Consider the following 18,164-nt stretch of genomic DNA (forward strand, 5'->3'; position numbering starts at 1 on the left):
ACTATTTTATTTTATTTTTTTATTTTGTCTCAGCCTCCCAAGTACTGGGATTACAGGCATTTGCCACCACACCCAGCCTACAGATAATATCTTGACCCATGTTTCTGTGATCATAGGACAGGAGAATGGAATGTTGAAAATCAAGCATTGGCTTTTAAAGTTTCCACCCAGAGTACCACAAGTCCTGTCATTAGGAAAACCTAAGGCAATAAGAAATGAGGCACCCAGGTGGCTCATTTCTGTATTCCTGGCTACTCACGAGGCAGAGATCAGGAGGATCACGATTCAAAACCAGCCTGGGGAAATAGGTCTTGAAAAAATTCAACACAAAACAGGGCTGGCTCAATGGTAGAGCACCTGCCTAGCAAGTGTGAGGCCCTGAGTTCAAACCCCATTACCACCCAAAAAAAAAAAAAAGCATGCCCAAATCACAGAGTGAAAAAGTGCAATTGTGCCATGTACCTGGGAAGAGAACTTGAGTGTTTGTAGCCTTAGTGACCTTTATAAGAATTAAGATATTATATACAGAATATCAGTTACAACTGCTTTTTGCTGCAGATCACAAAAACCCAAGTACAAATAGCTTAGTAAATGGTAATTTATTTTTTCTCTTGTAATAATCCATCTAGAATTAAGCACCCCAGGTTTAGAATAGCTGTTCTAGGAAATCATCAAAAACCCAGATCCCTTTTAACTTTTCCCCTCACTGTCAATATCTCTGGTTTTCATCCTAATGTTCACAATGTAGCTGTATTACACCTCTAGCCATCACATATGAGTTTTCAGCAGAGGAAAGGAAAAAAAGACAACAATTGCTTTCCTGGGAGTTTTATCCAGCAAATTTCACTTACATTTCATTAGCCACAGGAAAAAAGTCTGGAAAGGTCATGAGGTTTTCATTTTTTTTTTAAACTGGGGACTTTGCTGTCCTGAATAAAATTAGAGCTATATATAATAATGACAAATTTGAAACAGCCAATTGTGAATCTTGAACAAATGTTTTCTTGAACTATAATGTATATTCAGTAAAGATTTACAATCTAAACTGTACAAGTTGATGAATTTTTGCATATGCATACATCTGTGTGATCATTGCCCAAATCAAGATGCAAACATTTCTAGCACTCCAGAAAGTTCCCTTGTGTCCTTGCTCAGACAGAATTCCCCCACAGAGGTAACCACTCACATTACTTTTGTCAGTTTTTGAACTTCATATAAATGGGATAATATTCATATGTACCCATTGTGTACAACTTCTTTTGTTCAACTGAATATTTATTTTTGACTTTATAAATTATAGCATATGTAGAATAATATGCAATCATTAAAAACAACAATGTAGAAGAATATGTTTGTCATAAAAAAATTCCCTAGGGCTGGTAGAATGGCTGAAGTGGTAGAGTACCTACCTAGCCTCAAGTGGTGAGGCCCTGAGTTCAAACCCATGCTGACCCCCCCAAAAAAAGATGTCCTTGGTTTATTATTGTCTAAAAAGGTTGTAAGAGTCTGTTTTACTTAACTGAACTCATTTATGAAAACTTATTATCTATAATTTTTATAGAATAATTTTAAATAATATTTCCTAGTATGTTACTACTAGTTATTTCTGGTTGTTAGTATTAATAGAGTTTTAACTATGTTCTCTGGTTTTAAAAGTTTTAAACTTTTAATTTGGAATATTTCAAATTTATAGAAAAATTACAAGACCAGTACAAAGAACATCTGGTTAACCTTAACCCAGATTCACCACATTTCCTTTTATACTTCCCTGCCTGAATTACTTGAGGGTTAAGTTTTATTCACTGTCCTCACTTATCCCTATAAACCTAAGTGATTATTTTCTAATATCAGAAATTAACCACAAAATAATTATAAAAATAAGGGGATTGTAATATCCATTAAATGTATAATCTGCAGTTCATATTAAGTTTCACCAACTCTCCCAATAACCACCTCCATGGTGACTTTTCCTGGTGTGAGCATTGTATTTAGTTTTTATGCTTCCTTAGAATTTTTATGACAAGTAGAGATGTTTTTATTTTTAAAAAAGGAATATGAAACAACTTGCATTGAGCAAATAAAACAGGGTCAGATGCAACACAGAGACCTTATTTCCAAAGCTTGGCCTGCCTGGAGCATCCAGGTTTAAACCTTTGTTTGTGTCCATTGATGTGTCCAGGGCAGCTGTGAAATCCTGCGGCTGATCAACCTTGCGAATTCGCCTTCCTATTACAAGTGGATCTGGCAGTGTCTGGAGCTGATAGACGACAGACCTCTGAGGGCTCACCTCAAGGGTAAGCCAGATGGCCACATCTGGCAGTCAGCAGCATAGCAGTAGGCAGCTGGGCCCTATATTCTTTCCACTTCCCAGCCCACAGAATCTCAGACATCTGGAGCTCAAAGGGCCAGACAGTACGTCTGGTTTGATCCTTTCTTCTACCAGTTGTGGGAACCTGGTCCTGAGGCCCTGCCTCCTTCCCAACCTCCTCCCTTCCACCCTGCAGGTTTTGCCATGTGGACATCTACTCCTTGCCTCACACATTCCTACCCCTCCCTTTTTGCCCAGCTTACTTCTTTTTTTAGATCTTAGACTAAACATCCTTTTCTCAGAGAATTCTCCCTGATTTTTCATGATGGGTCAGCATTTTTCATCCCTCATCATAGCTCATTCAAGTACTCTGTATTTCCCTTCTGTGCAGTTTAACCCCACTGAAATCATATAACTGGATCTGAAGTGATTATTAGATAGCTGTTTCCCTAGAATTTAGGCTCTATAAGGGCTTTGTATTCCCATGGCCTATGACTACACATGGCATCTAGTGGCTGTTCAGAAAGTGACTCACAGAGTCAGTGGACAAACAAATATTAGCTGCTGTGTGTGGTTTTGGATACATCCCAAACTGCAAATGTGTGCATGTGCTCCCAGAGCCTATCAGAACTCATATATTTGGTAATATAATAACAATTATCACTTACTGAACTCTGATTATATGCCAAGTATCTAACTTGGCTATTTATACATATATGATTCTTATAATAGCTTTTTGGGAAGATATGATTATAGATGTGGAAACTGAGGCTCAGAGAGGTAATCTCTGTCTAAGGCTGATAGAGGTAATAAAAAAAATGGAGGTAATAAATAAATCAGAGTCTAGGCCCAGCTGATTCCAAAGCTCAGACTTTATTCTCTTTATAAAACACTCCAGCCTTGTTCATTCTCTGTTTCCTACTGTTGGACAGAGACATTGTCAAGTAACAGTCTCTATAACTGGCCAGGGTAACAACCAGGCTTCCTGACTCTGGGGCAGAGTTGTTTCCATTCACATCTCAGTGAAGGCATTTTCCTTTATTTTTCTGTCTGCCAGAGATTTCTTTTGTCTCATTTACTTGGGTCAGAAACTCCAGCCTGCAACAAAAATTTGCAGTTCAGGTGTTTTACATTTTACTGAGTATCAAGCACTAATGTGCATCTCACCAGTCCCTTGAGATTAAAATCTAGGCATTAACCTGGCCCTCATCACTTTGCAGATGTGGCCAGTCCTCCTGAAATTAGAACTGAGACCAACACAGGGAAACAGAAGAGAAAGGTGGAGAAAAAAAAAGAGAGAACTTGGAGCTACACAGAGCTGGGTCTGAATCCCACGTAGCTGGGTAGTTTTAGCTAGTACTTAAAGTCTCTGGTCCTGGTTTCTTCGTGTCCATCATGGGTAGTGTTGTGGTTAAGAAGATAGGTTCAGGAGCCACATTACTTGTGTTTGAAACACAGGGTCCTTTGTGATACTGGAGAAAGTGATTCTGTCCCTGCACACCTGTGCCCTCAGGGTCGTAAAACATGAATTACAGTCCCTACTTCATATATTGCTGTATTCAGCAAATTAACATATAAAACTCTTATAACACTATCTGTATGCATCAATATATAGTAGGTGTTCATTACCATTATCACATGGCTACTAGGAAGCTGAAAGGGAATGTACTCAGGGGCCTGGAGGCGCTCAGTGGGTATCAGTTTTCATATCAATTTTGTCTCCCTTTTCCATTGTCAGTCCACCATAGAAAAAACTGTACCCCACAGATTTTGATATGTTGTGTTTTCATTGTCATTCAATTCAAAATACTTTTAAATTTCCCTTTTGGTTTCTTCTTTGACCCACTGAATATTTAGAAGGGTATTATTTAGTTTCTAAATATTTGGGGACTACCCAGCTATCTTCCTGTTTTTGATTCCTACGATAAAACACTTTGTGTAATTTGAATGCTTTTAAGTATATGGAAACTTGTTTTATGGCCCAGAATATAATCTATTTTTGCAAATGCTCCATTTGCATTTGAAAAGAATCTGCTGTCGTTGTGTGCAGTGTGCTATGAATATTAATCAGGTTGATAGTGTTAGTCAAATCACTTATATCCTTTTCCATCTACTTTTACAATTGTTTGTAGATAAGGCTGTTAAAATCTCCAGCTACAGCCATGCGCCAGTGGTTCTGCCTATAATTGTAGCTACTCAGGAGGCAGAGATCAGGAAGATGAAGGTTCGAAGCTAGCCCAGGCAAATAGTTTGTGGGACCCTATCTCAAAAATACCCAAAATTAGCAGAGTGACTTAAGTGCCAGAGTGCCTGCCTTGGAAGTATGAGCCCCTAAGTTCAAACCCCAGTACCACCAAAAATAAAAAACAAAAACAAAAAAACCTCCAACTCTAATTGTAGATATATTTTTCTCCTTGCTTTCTATCAGGTTTTGCTTCATGTATTTTAAAGCTATCTTGTTCAGGAATAGATTTTTCAGGTTTGAATTATTCATCACTATAAAATTAACTTCTTTGTTCCTGGTAATATTCTTTGACCTAAAATCTACTTTTCCTGATTCTAATTTAGTCACTTCTTTTGATTTAATTTAGTTTTCTTTTGATTAATATTAGTTCGATATATCTTTTTCCATCCTTTTGTGTTTACTCTATTTGTATCTTTATATTTAATGTAGGTTTCTTAAAAGCAGCATAAAGTTGGGTCTCACTTTGATTTTTTTAAAAATCCAATCTGACAGCTGGGGCTGTAGCCCAGTGGTAGAGCACTTGCCTAACATGCCCAAGGCCCAGGATTTGATCCCCAGCAGTGCAAGAAACAAGCAAAAAATAATAAAAACCCTTATTTTGGGCTGGTGGAGTGGCTCAAGCAGTAACAGTGCCTGCCTAGCAAGCATGAGGCTCTGCCAAAAAAAAAAAAAAATCCAGAGGGATTCCAAGATGGCGGCTAGAGGGAGGAAGCAGAAAGCAAGCCTCCTATAGTGAAATCTTGGAGAGACACTGGAGACACACTTTGCAGGCATAATCACTGAGAAGAGGCATAACTTTGACCCCTCCACACCTCCAGCCGGCGCAGAAAATCTCCACTTCACATTAAACGGAGAAACCAGGAGGGCCCCCTGGCCGTCAGTCGCCAGCGCCCAGACAGCTTGGGAAGATGCGGACCAGGTGAGCTTTGCGGTACGCGGTACTCCCACAGACAAGCCTGGGCCAGAGCAGCATAGCCCCCTGGACAGACCAACCTCCACCTAGGGAAAAAAGGAGAAACTGAGTAATAAGCAATAAGAGCAATAAAGACACGCAGGAGAGAGGGTGGGGCGCAATGAGCGCCGAAGATTGGGGGAAGGGAACCCTTCCCGGGACTGTAAATAAACAAGCCAGCCTGGCCGGAGAGCCTCTGGTGGGAGCGGGGATGCGCACCCAGCAACCAGGAGCGAGAAAGCTTGTGAGAGTGGTGGAGGGAGGAAAACTCCACTGGAGAGGAGGGAAGACCCACTTTCCATGTGAACTGTAAACAAACATGGCGGCTGGCAGGAGCAGCAGCCCCGCCCAGTAATCAGGAGCAGGAAAGCTTGTGAAAGTGGTGGTGGGAGGAAAACTGCACAGGAGACGGGGGAAGACCCACCTCCCACATGAACTGTAAATAAACACGCAGGCCTCACAACGCGGGTACAGTGTCACTTTTCCCAGTGTGCTTGGAAAGGGGAAAGCTTGTAGCAGAGGCTCACGCACAGGAGAAATCTGAGCAAACAAAGCCTGCAGGGCCAGGTGAGTGCTAAGCTCACCCCTGAGATCTGCATAAATAATGCCTCCAGCAACAGCAGGCTGACAGCAGCGGCAGGCAAGCCACAGCTGCAGATACCATTCTCAGAACTGTCTCCAGACTCTTTTTTTTTCCTTTGTCTCCCTATCTTTGATGAGAGAACAACCGAATTACACCTGCAAGCTGAAAAACTTACTGAAACTGTATTGCATTTGAACTTGGGACACTTGGTGGGGTTTTTTTTGTGCGTGTGTGTGTACTTTTGTTCTACTTTAAGCATCCCCTTTGATGAGACAACTACAGAACAACATCTGAGGCACCATCTCCAGGATTGGAGACTGAGGCGGACACCCAAATTATTAAGACTGAAACTTCATTGCATTTGAACTTGGAGGTTTTTTGGTTTTTTGGTTTATTGGTTTTTTTTTTTAATTTTCTATTTTTTCATTTTATTTTAGTACATTTTTATATATAGATTTTTCTTTCATTTACTTATTTTTTATTTTTATTCTTGTCTTTATTTTTTTTATTTTTGATTTTCAATCCTCTGTCTCTCTAATGTCTGTTCAGCTTACTGTCAATTAGTACACTAAAGCTCCCTGTTTATACCTTTGAAACCTTCTTGTCTGATACCTTGTTCTGTTTTCTCCTTCCAGTCTGTGTATTTGTTTTTCCCATTTCTTTAACTTCTTGCTTTCCATATCAGCTCACCCTTCCATTCTAAATACTACCATTGTTATTATTACAAGCTAGAAAATACTTAATTGCATGCAGTACAGGGACAGTAACAACACCAAAGACAATGACGGGAAGACAGAAAAAACAGGGAAACCAGTTTCCCCACAGCAAAAAAATTAGTACAGGAACCAGAGGGGAATGAAGAAAACAGGTACTCAGATCCAGACTCCAACAAAATGAAGATAAACTATGCCAAAGGACCCAATGAAGCCCACAAGAATAATTTAAAAGACATACTACAGGTACTCAATGAGAATGTTATAGAGATGATACTGGATAGGGTCAACCATAATGTACAGGAGACACTGAAGAAATTCCAAGACAACAAAAATAGAGAATTTGAAAAAGCAAAAGAAGAAATAAAGGAAACCATAGAAGCACTGTATAAACACCAAAGTGAAAGAACATGATGAATAAATGGATAAATGAACTCAGGACAAAAATAGACAACATTAAAAGGAAACCAGCCAGGATATGGAAAACCTCAGAAAAAAGAACGAAACAGAACTGCAAAACAAAACGGAAGGCCAATCCAGCAGAATAGAACAAACAGAAGACAGAATCTCAGAACTTGAAGATGAAATGGTAATTAAAGGAAAAACCGAAGAACTATTAATTGAACAACTCAAGACCTGTGAAAAGAAAATGCAAGAACTCACCAACTCCATCAAAAGACCAAACTTGAGAATCATGGGCATCAAAGAAGGAGAAGAGGTGCAAGTGAAGGGTATGCATAATATATTTAACAAAATAATAACAGAAAATTTCCCAAATCTAGAGAAAGATATTCCCATACAGATGCAAGAGGCCTCCAGGACACCAAACAGACCAAATCAAAATAGAACTACCCCACGACATACCATCATTAAAACAAGTTCAGAAACTAAGGAAAGAATATTGAAAGCTGTAAGAGAGAAAAAACAAGTAACATACAAAGGTAAACCCATCAAAATCACAGCAGACTTCTCAACAGAAACATTAAAAGCAAGAAGAGCATGGGGTGAGATCTTCCAGGCACTGAATGAAAATAACTTCAACCCCAGGATACTCTACCCAGCAGAGCTATCATTCAAATAGATGGAGCAATAAAAGTCTTCCAATATAAGCAGAAACTAAAACAATATGTAACCACAAAGCCACCACTACAAAGGATTCTGCACACAGAAAGTGAAACCCAACTTAACCATGAAAAGACAGGCAGCACCAAACCACAGGAAAAGAAAAAGCAAGACAGTAGAGAGTAACCTCAATTAGGTACTCACAATCAAACCTTCAAACAACTAAGACAACTAAATGACAGGAATCACCACATACCTATCAGTACTAACACTTAATGTTAATGGACTTAATTCCCCCATCAAAAGGCACTGCTTGATGAAATGAATTAAAAAGGAAGATCCAACAATTTGTTGCTTACAGGAGACCCATCTCACGACAGAAATAAGCATAGGCTAAGGATGAAAGGCTGGAAGAAGATTGACCAAGCCAACGGCCCCCGAAAACAGGCAGGAGTAGCAATACTTATCTCTGACAAAGTAGACTTCAAACCTACATTGATCAAACAAGATAAAGAAGGACATTCCATACTAATAAAAAGGGAAATAGACCAAAAGGAAATAATAATTATCAACCTGTATGCACCCAATGTCAATGCACCCAATTTCATCAAACATACCCTGAAAGACCTAAAAGCATATATAAACGCCAACACAGTGGTTGTGGGAGACTTTAACACCACATTATCATCAATAGATAGGTCATCCAAACAAAAAATCAATAAAGAAATCCAAGATCTAAAATATGCAATAGATCAAATGGACCTAGTTGATGTCTACAGAACATTTCATCCAACTTCTACACAATATACATTCTTCTCAGCAGTCCATGGAACCTTCTCCAAAATAGATCATATCCTAGGGCACAAAGCAAGTCTCAGCAAATATAAGAAAACAGAAATTATACCGTGCATACTATCTGATCACAATGCAGTAAAAGTAGAACTCAACAACAAAAGTAAAGACAAAAAACATGCAAACAGCTGGAAACTGAATAACTCATTACTTAATGAAGAATGGATCATCGATGAAATAAAAGAGGAAATTAAAATGTTCCTGGAAGTCAATGAAAATGAAAACACAACCTACCGGAACCTATGGGACACAGCTAAGGCAGTCCTGAGAGGAAAGTTTATAGCCATGAGTGCATATATTAAAAAGACTGAAAGATCCCAAATCAATGACCTAATGATACATCTCAAACTCCTAGAAAAACAAGAACGAGCAAATCCCAAAACAAATAGGAGAAAAATAATAAAAATAAGAGCTGAAATCAACGAAAAAAAAACAAAAAATCAACCAAAAGAACCATACAAAGAATTAATGAAACAAAAAGTTGGTTCTTTGAAAAAATAAACAAGATCGATAGACCCCTGGCAAACCTGACTAAAATGAGGAGAGAAAAAACCCAAATTAGTAGAATCAGGAATGCAAAAGGGGAGATAACAACAAACACCATGGAAGTCCAGGAAATCATCAGAGACTACTTTGAGAACCTATATTCAAATAACTTTGAAAATCTTAAAGAAATGGACAGATTTCTAGATACATATGACCATCCAAAACTGAACCAAGAGGAAATTAATCACCTGAATAGATCTATAACACAAAATGAAATTGAAGCAGCAATCAAGAGTCTCCCCAAAAAGAAAAGTCCAGGACCTGATGGATTCTCTGCTGAATTCTATCAGACCTTTAAAGAAGAACTGATACCAACCCTCCTTAAACTGTTCCATGAAATAGAAAGGGAAGGAAAACTGCCTAACACATTTTATGAAGCCAGTATTACATTTATCCCAAAACCAGGCAAAGACACCTCCAAAAAGGAGAACTATAGGCCAATCTCCTTAATGAACATTGACGCAAAAATCCTCAACAAAATTATGGCAAACCAAATTCAACAACACATCAAAAAGATTATTCACCACGACCAAGTAGGCTTCATTCCAGGGATGCAAGGGTGGTTCAACATACGAAAATCAGTAAACGTAATAAACCGCATTAACAGAAGCAAGGACAAAAACCACTTGATCATCTCAATAGATGCAGAAAAAGCCTTTGATAAGATCCAACACCATTTCATGATAAAAGCTCTAAGAAAACTAGGAATAGAAGGAAGGTACCTCAGCATTATAAAAGCTATATATGACAAACCTACAGCCAGCATTATACTTAGTGGAGAAAAACTGAAACCATTCCCTCTAAAATCAGGAACCAGACAAGGATGCCCACTATCTCCACTCCTATTCAACATAGTACTGGAATTCCTAGCCAGAGCAATTAGGCAAGAAGAAGGAATAAAAGGAATACAAATAGGAAAGAAACTGTCAAAATATCCCTATTTGCAGATGACATGATCCTATACCTTAAAGACCCAAAAAACTCTACTCAGAAGCTTCTAGACATCATCAATAGCTATAGCAAGGTAGCAGGATATAAAATCAACATAGAAAAATCATTAGCATTTCTATACACTACCAATGAGCAAACTGAAAAAGAATGTATGAAAACAATTCCATTTACAATAGCCTCAAAAAAAATCAAATACCTAGGTGTAAACCTAACAACAGATGTGAAAGACCTCTACAAGGAACACTATATACTTCTGAAGAAAGAGATTGAGGAAGACTTTAGAAAGTGGAGAGATCTCCCATGCTCATGGATTGGTAGAATCAACATAGTAAAAATGTCGGTACTCCCAAAAGTAATCTACATGTTTAATGCAATTCCCATCAAAATTCCAATGACATTCATTAAAGAGATCGAAAAATCTACCATGAAATTTACATGGAAACACAGGAAGCCACGAATAGCCAAGGCAATACTCAGTCAAAAGAACAATGCTGGAGTTATCACAATACCTGACTTCAAACTATATTACAAAGCAATAACAATAAAAACAGCATGGTACTGGCACAAAAACAGACATGAAGACCAGTGGAACAGAATAGAGGACCCAGATATGAAGCCACACAACTATAACCAACTTGTCTTTGACAAAGGAGCTAAAAATATACGATGGAGAAATAGCAGCCTCTTCAACAAAAACTGCTGGGAAAACTGGTTAGCAGTCTGCAAAAAACTGAAACTAGATCCATGTGTATCACCCTATACCAAGATTAACTCAAAATGGATCAAGGATCTTAATATCAGACCACAAACTCTAAAGTTGATACAGGAAAGAGTAGGAAATACTCTGGAGTTAGTAGGTATAGGTAAGAACTTTCTCAACGAAACCCCAGCAGCACAGCAACTAAGAGATAGCATAGATAAATGGGACCTCATAAAGCTAAAAAGCTTCTGGTCATCAAAAGAAATGGTCTCTAAACTGAAGAGAACACCCACAGAGTGGGAGAAAATATTTGCTAGCTATATATCAGACAAAGGACTGATAACCAGAGTATATAGGGAACTTAAAAAACTAAATTCTCCCAAAACTAATGAACCAATAAAGAAATGGGCAAGTGAACTAAACAGAACTTTCTCAAAAGAAGAAGTTCAAATGGCCAAAAACCACATGAAAAAATGCTCACCATCTCTAGCAATAAAGGAAATGCAAATTAAAAGCACACTAAGATTCCTCCTCACCCGTTAGACTAGCCATCATTAGCAACACCACCACCAACAGGTGTTGGCGAGGATGCGGGGGAAAAAGGAACCCTCTTACACTGTTGGTGGGAATGTAAACTAGTACAACCACTCTGGAAAAAAATTTGGAGGCTACTTAAAAAGCTAGACATTGATCTACCATTTGATCCAGCAATACCACTCGGGATATACCCAAAAGACTGTGACACAGGTTACTCCAGAGGCGCCTGCACACCCATGTTTATTGCGGCACTATTCACAATAGCCAAGTTATGGAAACAGCCAAGATGCCCCACCACTGACGAATGGATTAAGAAAATGTGGTATCTATACACAATGGAATTTTATGCAGCCATGAAGAAGAACGAAATGTTATCATTCGCTGGTAAATGGATGGAATTGGAGAACATCATTTTGAGTGAGGTTAGCCTGGCCCAAAAGACCAAAAATCGTATGTTCTCCCTCATATGTGGACATTAGATTAAGGGCAAACACAACAATGGGATTGGACTTTGAGCACATGATAAAAGCTTTAGCACACAAGGGAGGGGTGAGGATAGGTAAGACACCTAAAAAATTAGTTAGCATTTGTTGCCCTTAACGCAGAGAAACTAAAGCAGATACCTTAAAAGCAACTGAGGCCAATAGGAAAAGGGGACCAGGAACTAGAGAAAAGGTGAGATCAAAAAGAATTAACCTAGAAGGTAACACACACGCACAGGAAATTAATGTGAGTCAACTCTCTGTATAGCTATCCTTATCTCAACCAGCAAAAACCCTTGTTCCTTCCTGTTATTGCTTATACTCTCTCTACAACAAAATTAGAAATAAGGGCAAAATAGTTTCTGCTGGGTATTGAGGGGGTGGGGAGGAGATGGAGGGGGCGGAGTGGGTGGTAAGTGAGGGGGTGGGGGCAGGAAGGAGAAATGACCCAAGCCTTGTATGCACATATGAATAATAAAAAAAAAAGTAAAAAAAAAAATCTAATCTGACATTCTGTGCCCTTTTTTTTGTGGGGGAGGGGCAGTAGTGAGGTTTGAACTCAGTGTCTTTTACTTGCTGGGCAGGTGCTCTACCACTTTAGCCAAGACCCCAGTCCTTTTTACTTTTAGTTGTTTATTCAAATAGGGTCTCACATTTATACCCAACCTGATCTGGACTGTGATCCTCCTATTTACACTTCCCGTGTAGCTGGTATGAAACACACACACCACCATGCTCAACTTTTTATTGGTTTGAGATGGGAGTCTCTCGAACTTTTTGCCAATCCTGGCTTTGAACCTTTATCCTCTTGATCTCTGCCTTTCAAGTATGTAAGAAGACAGACAAGAATCAGGAGCCACCCACTATGCCAGCTTTTTTTTTTTTGAGTTAGGATCTTGCCTCAGTTGCCTAAATCCTGGGGATTGTAGGCCTGTACCACCATGCCTGGCTAATATCTGCCTTTTGATTAAGATGTCATTTCATATTATAGATTGTGGTTGGGTTTAACTCTGCTATCTTGCTGTTTATTTTCTATTGTCCCACCTGTTCCATTTTCCTTTTGCCCCTGGTTTTTGGATTATTTTGTATGATTTAATTTTATTTTCTTCATTAGCCTATTTGCCATTTCTTTTTTTTCAGCGGTGATATTACTGGTTTGTATTTATTTATTTCTCCAAGTTTTTTTTCTTCTACTTAAAACATTTTGTTTTATGCTTAAAAACTTTCATTGTTTCATTTTGCTATTTCTTTTTGTATTATTTTAGTGATTCCTTTATGATTTATTGTATATACCTTTAATTTATCCCAGTCTACCTTCAAGTATATAGTACCATTTCACATATAGAATTGGAACCTTACATTAGTACACTTCCACTTCTTACCTCTAAGATAATGAGCTGTCATGTATACTACTTTCACAATTTTAAGAACTTTACAATATGTCATTATTACTTTTGCTTTAAACAATTATATTTTAAATCTATTTAAATAATAAGAAAAGTCCTGTATATTACTTTACATGGTTACCATTTCTTAAACTCTTCATTCCTTTGTATATAGATTTCTATTCTCTTTTAGATCCACATTTCTAACGTTTCTTATAGTTGGTCTGTTGGTGGTGAATTTTTCTATTGTCTGAAAACAATTTCATCTCCATTGTTTGTTTTGTTTTTCAAATCATTCCTTTATTGTTCTTTCATCCTTTCTCTATTCTGTACTTGTACAGTCTGGTAGCCAAGAGTACACTAAAAAAGTTTTGGAAAAGAGAAGCTTTTTATAAATTTATTTTTATTATCATATTATTGTTGTACTGGGGGTACCTTGTAGCATTTACAAACGTGCTTATAATCTCATCTTCATTGTTAAAAGAATTTTCACTAGGTATAGCATTCCAGGTGAAGAGATTTTCTTTCAATATTTTAAAGATGTTGCACTCAAGTTGTCTTCTGGCTTGCATTGCTTTCAACATTGCAGCATTGCTAATGTTCTTATTTTTGTATAACTTGTACACCCTCTATACACAATGTACCTTTTTGCTCTTGCTGGTTTAAAATTTTTCTATCAGTACTTTAAAGTGATTTAATTATGTTGTGCTTTGGTGTAGTTTTTATCATGTTTCTATGCTTGGGGTTCATTAGTTTCTTGGATCTCTGGGTTTAATATTTTTAAAATCAGATTTGGAAATTTTGGGCTTTTTTATGGTGGAACTGGGGATTGAACTCAGGGTTTTCAAGGTAAAGCAAGTACTCTACCATATGAGACACATCTCTAGTTCATTTTGCTCTGGTTATTTTGGAGATGGGCGCTCCTGAACTATTTGCCTTGGCTGGCCTCGAACCTTGGTCCTCCCAATCTCAGCCTTCCAAGTAGCTAGGATTACAGATGGTGAGACACCAGCACCCATGTTGGCCATTATTTTTTCAAATATTTTTCTGTCTCCCTCTTCCCACTTTGGAGACTCCAATTATATGTATGTAAGACTGCTTAAAACTGTTTCACAGTTCACTATTGTAAGTAAACAATGCTGTGTTTATTTAACTTTTTAAATCTTTTTTTTTGCCTATCGTTTTGGATAGTTTCTATTGCTATGACTTCAAGTTTACTAATCTTTCTCTGACATTGTCTAATATGCTATTACTCCCACATGGTATATTTTCTTTCTTTTTTTTTTTCCGACAGAATTGGGGTTTGAACTCAGGACCTTATGCTTGCTAGGCAGTCACAGGCACTCCACCAATTGAGCCACTCTATCATCCCCCATCTGGTGTATTTTCATTTCAGACATTGTAATTTTCATATTCTGAAGTTTGATTTGGTTCTTCTTTAAAATAATTTCCATGTCTCTACTTAAAACATCCAATGTTTCTTCTTTGGAATATAGTTATAACAGCTGTTTTATTGTCCTGTGTACTTATTCTATCATCATTGTCATTTCTAGACCAGTTTCAGTTCATCATTTTTCTCTTCATATGATATGCATATTTTCCTACCTCTTTTTGTGCTTGGTAGTTTTTAATAGGATACCAGACAAACACAAATTTTGAATGCTACATATTTTATCATTCCTATAAATATTCCTGGGAATTATTCAAGGATGAGGTTAAATTACTTGGAAATATTTCAATCTTTTCTCTGATTTTTTTTTATTGAGATTTGAACTCACACTTGGCAAACAGGTATGCTACCACTTGAGCCATACCCTCAGCCCTATTTTGATCTTTTCAAGGCTAACTTTTAAGCTTTGTTGGTGGGGTCAGTGCAATATTCAGTATACAGTTAATTTTTCTCATTCATGATGTAAACTCATTCTTAGTGTTCTACAGTACTCATGACTTACTGTACTTAGGAGGTTTTCTATTCATGTTGGTGAGAACTATTTCTGGTCCTATGTAAGTTCTGATTTTATGGGTCAGAAATTTGGGTATGGTTTAGTTTTGTGCCTATGTCTCAAGATCTCTCATAAAGCTGGGCATGGTGGTACACAGCTCCTATAATCCCAGCACCCTAGAGGCAGAGGCAGGAGTATCATAAGTTTGAGGCCAACCTGGGCCACAAAACAAGACCGTGACTCAAAACAACAAAACAGATCTCTTATGAATTTATGGTTGTCTGCCAAGGTTATGATCTTACCTGAAGGCTCAACTGAGAAAGAGCCACTGCTAAATTCACTCATATGGCTACTGGCAAGCTTTAGTTCCTGGCCTCAGGGGTAGGTTCACAGGGCTATTTCATGAATGGTAGTTTGCTTCCCCAAGAATGAGAAGGAGCAAGCAAAAGTATGTCCAAGATGGAAAATGTAGTCTTTCTGTAGCCTAATCTCTGAAGTATCTTCTGTTGAATTCTGTTCTTTCAAAGTGAGCCTTGCTCATGCTTCATGAGAAGTTATATGCAAGTGTGTGACCAAGAGGTGGAATGAATGGGGTCCATCTTGGAGGCTGCCTACCACAGGCAGTTTCCTAGTGCACATGACTGGTCAGTGCTCAGCCTAACCTCAAGGGGAGGCCCCTGCAGAGCTTTGGAGTTCTTTCTTTGTGGAGCTCTCTCCTCTCTGGTATTCTGCTCTATGAACTTAAGCTGCCTTCCCTTCCCCTGATTCTCTGTTCTATCTCATTAATTCAAAGAGACTGATAGACTTCACCTGGGCTTCCCCTCCCTGTGCCACAGTTCAAGAAATCTCCAGGCAGTAGTCTGGGGGCAATAGTAGAGCTCATCATATTTGTTTTCTGTCTTGCAAGGTGTCCTTCATTGCCTGGTGTCAGTGTCTTCAAAACCATTTTCATACATCATGTCCATATTTCAGTAGTTTCAGATGGGAGCAACCTCTGGTCCCTGTTATTCTATCTTGGCTGGAAGCAGAAGTCTATAATTATTATTATTTTTTTTTTTGGTGGTACTGGGGTTTGAACTCAGGGCTTCAAGTTGGTAGGCAGGCGCTCTACCACTTGAGCTACACCTCCAACCCATAAAAACCCATGTGTTTTAGTAACTGGCTTTTATCCTATTATATGGATATGCCATAGTTAATTACCTTTTACAGATATTTTGAGTTATTTTCAATTTTTCACTGTACAGTTTTTCATTCTACTGTGGTAAAGTCCTGGTGGGTTTATCTTTGTATTCTTTATGAGGAAATGCATTAGACAAATTATTTTAAGTTACTAGATCAAGATGTAGTGCATACTGGCTGTGTACACTTAAAATATTGATATTGCCAGAATGCCTTTCAAAAAGGTCAGACCTGGTTGGCAGAATGGCTCAAGTGATAGAGCACTTGCCTAGCAAGTGTGAGGCCCTGAATTCAAACTCCAGCACCACCAAAAATAAACAAATAAGTCAGGGTGCATTTTTTATAAGCATTCACTCAGTTAGGCCTACTCCTTGTGGAGTTTGAATTTATTTCTGTTAACATTTCTTTTAAAAAATCAGTATTGAAGTATAATTTTATACTATAAAGTTGCACACATTTTAAATGTGCATTTCAATGAATTTTGACAAATTCATACCTCCATGTAACCATACAGTCGAGTTACAGAACATTTTTATCACCAGAAAGTTCCCTTGTTCCCCTTCCTAGTCAGCCTCCACCTCTCCTGGGGCCCTAGACAACCAGTGATCTGTTTTCTGTCATCTTGCCTAGGGCGTCTCATAAATGGAATCGTGCAGTTTCAGCTCTTTGGCTTCTTGCACTAAGCATAGTATTTTTGAGTAGTTGGTTTGCTCATTATTTCTGAGTAGTATTGGAGATCTTTTCAGTTACTCTCACTGAGGCTCTATTATATGCAAGCACTCTGCTAGGCAAGTGGTACTTTAATCTTTTTTTAAATTAGTGTAAGTGAATTATACAAAGGGGTTTCATTGTGATAAATAATGTACGTAGGTCAAATTTACCCCCTCTGTTACTTTGTAATTCTTACAATAGTTCTGTCAGGGCTCCAAGAGAGTATGTAACTTGCCCAAAGTTCTATGGTTAGTCATCCATATATCTTTTATTGCTACTCCTGCCCCAATTTCAGTGGTTCTGAGAATCAAATCCACAGCCTTGTTCATGTTAGGCAAGTACTTTACCACCACACTAAACTCCCATTCTGCCCCAATTTGAAAACCCAGACTGAAAACCAAGGCAAATATGATCTATTAATGGAAAGATAAGAGCTTTGAATCAAATAGACTTGAGTTCAGATCCAAGCTTCAGTCCTTTTTTGGGTGACTTGAACTGTCTGATGTTCATCTTATCTCTTCTGTCTAATCACACTTGTCTGGATGTAACAGATGGAAAGATCTTGCATGGGGCCCTCCACAGAGGGACATGGCATAGTGATTTTCTTTTCAATTTTCTTTATGTGCCAAGCTATTCAAGCAGGTTACTATGATATACTTCCACCATTGTCACATATGCAAAGACCTTTTAACATGCTTTCCTGTGTTTTCTCTAACAGAGCCATCTCCAGCACAGAGATTTAAGGAATTCCGGATCAAATCATATCCTCTGCAGGACTTCAGCCCTTTGAAACTTCTGCATCTCCAGAAAGCCTGTGAGCAACAGGGGACAAGTTTAAGTGAGAAGCTTGAAACCTCAGAAAATAGCTTTCCCAAAATGCTGGGCCCGAAGATCAAGTAAGCTCAACTCTTAGCAAATAGAAGGTTCTGGATGTATTTGGGGTTTTTCTCTTCTCTTTTCTTCTCTTTCTTTCTTTCTTTTTATTTTTTTCAGCCATCGGTTTTGAACCCAGGAC

The 18,164-nt window shown here is 38.2% G+C and overlaps 1 protein-coding gene across 6 annotated transcripts in view; it reads left to right on the forward strand.

Moving 5' to 3' along the window:
* The window catches only part of Cnbd2 (cyclic nucleotide binding domain containing 2), a 71,325-nt gene that overhangs the window by 32,589 nt on the left and 20,572 nt on the right, over positions 1-18,164 (forward strand). For all 6 annotated transcript variants that reach the window (XM_074074665.1, XM_074074666.1, XM_074074669.1 and 3 more), the window contains 2 exons: positions 2,180-2,294; positions 17,868-18,045. In XM_074074665.1, the coding sequence (XP_073930766.1) occupies positions 2,180-2,294; positions 17,868-18,045 (293 nt within the window). The remainder of the gene's footprint in view (positions 1-2,179; positions 2,295-17,867; positions 18,046-18,164) is intronic.

Source organism: Castor canadensis, chromosome 5, assembly GCF_047511655.1.
Source record: "Castor canadensis chromosome 5, mCasCan1.hap1v2, whole genome shotgun sequence".
In the NCBI taxonomy this organism is placed as follows: domain Eukaryota; kingdom Metazoa; phylum Chordata; class Mammalia; order Rodentia; family Castoridae; genus Castor; species Castor canadensis.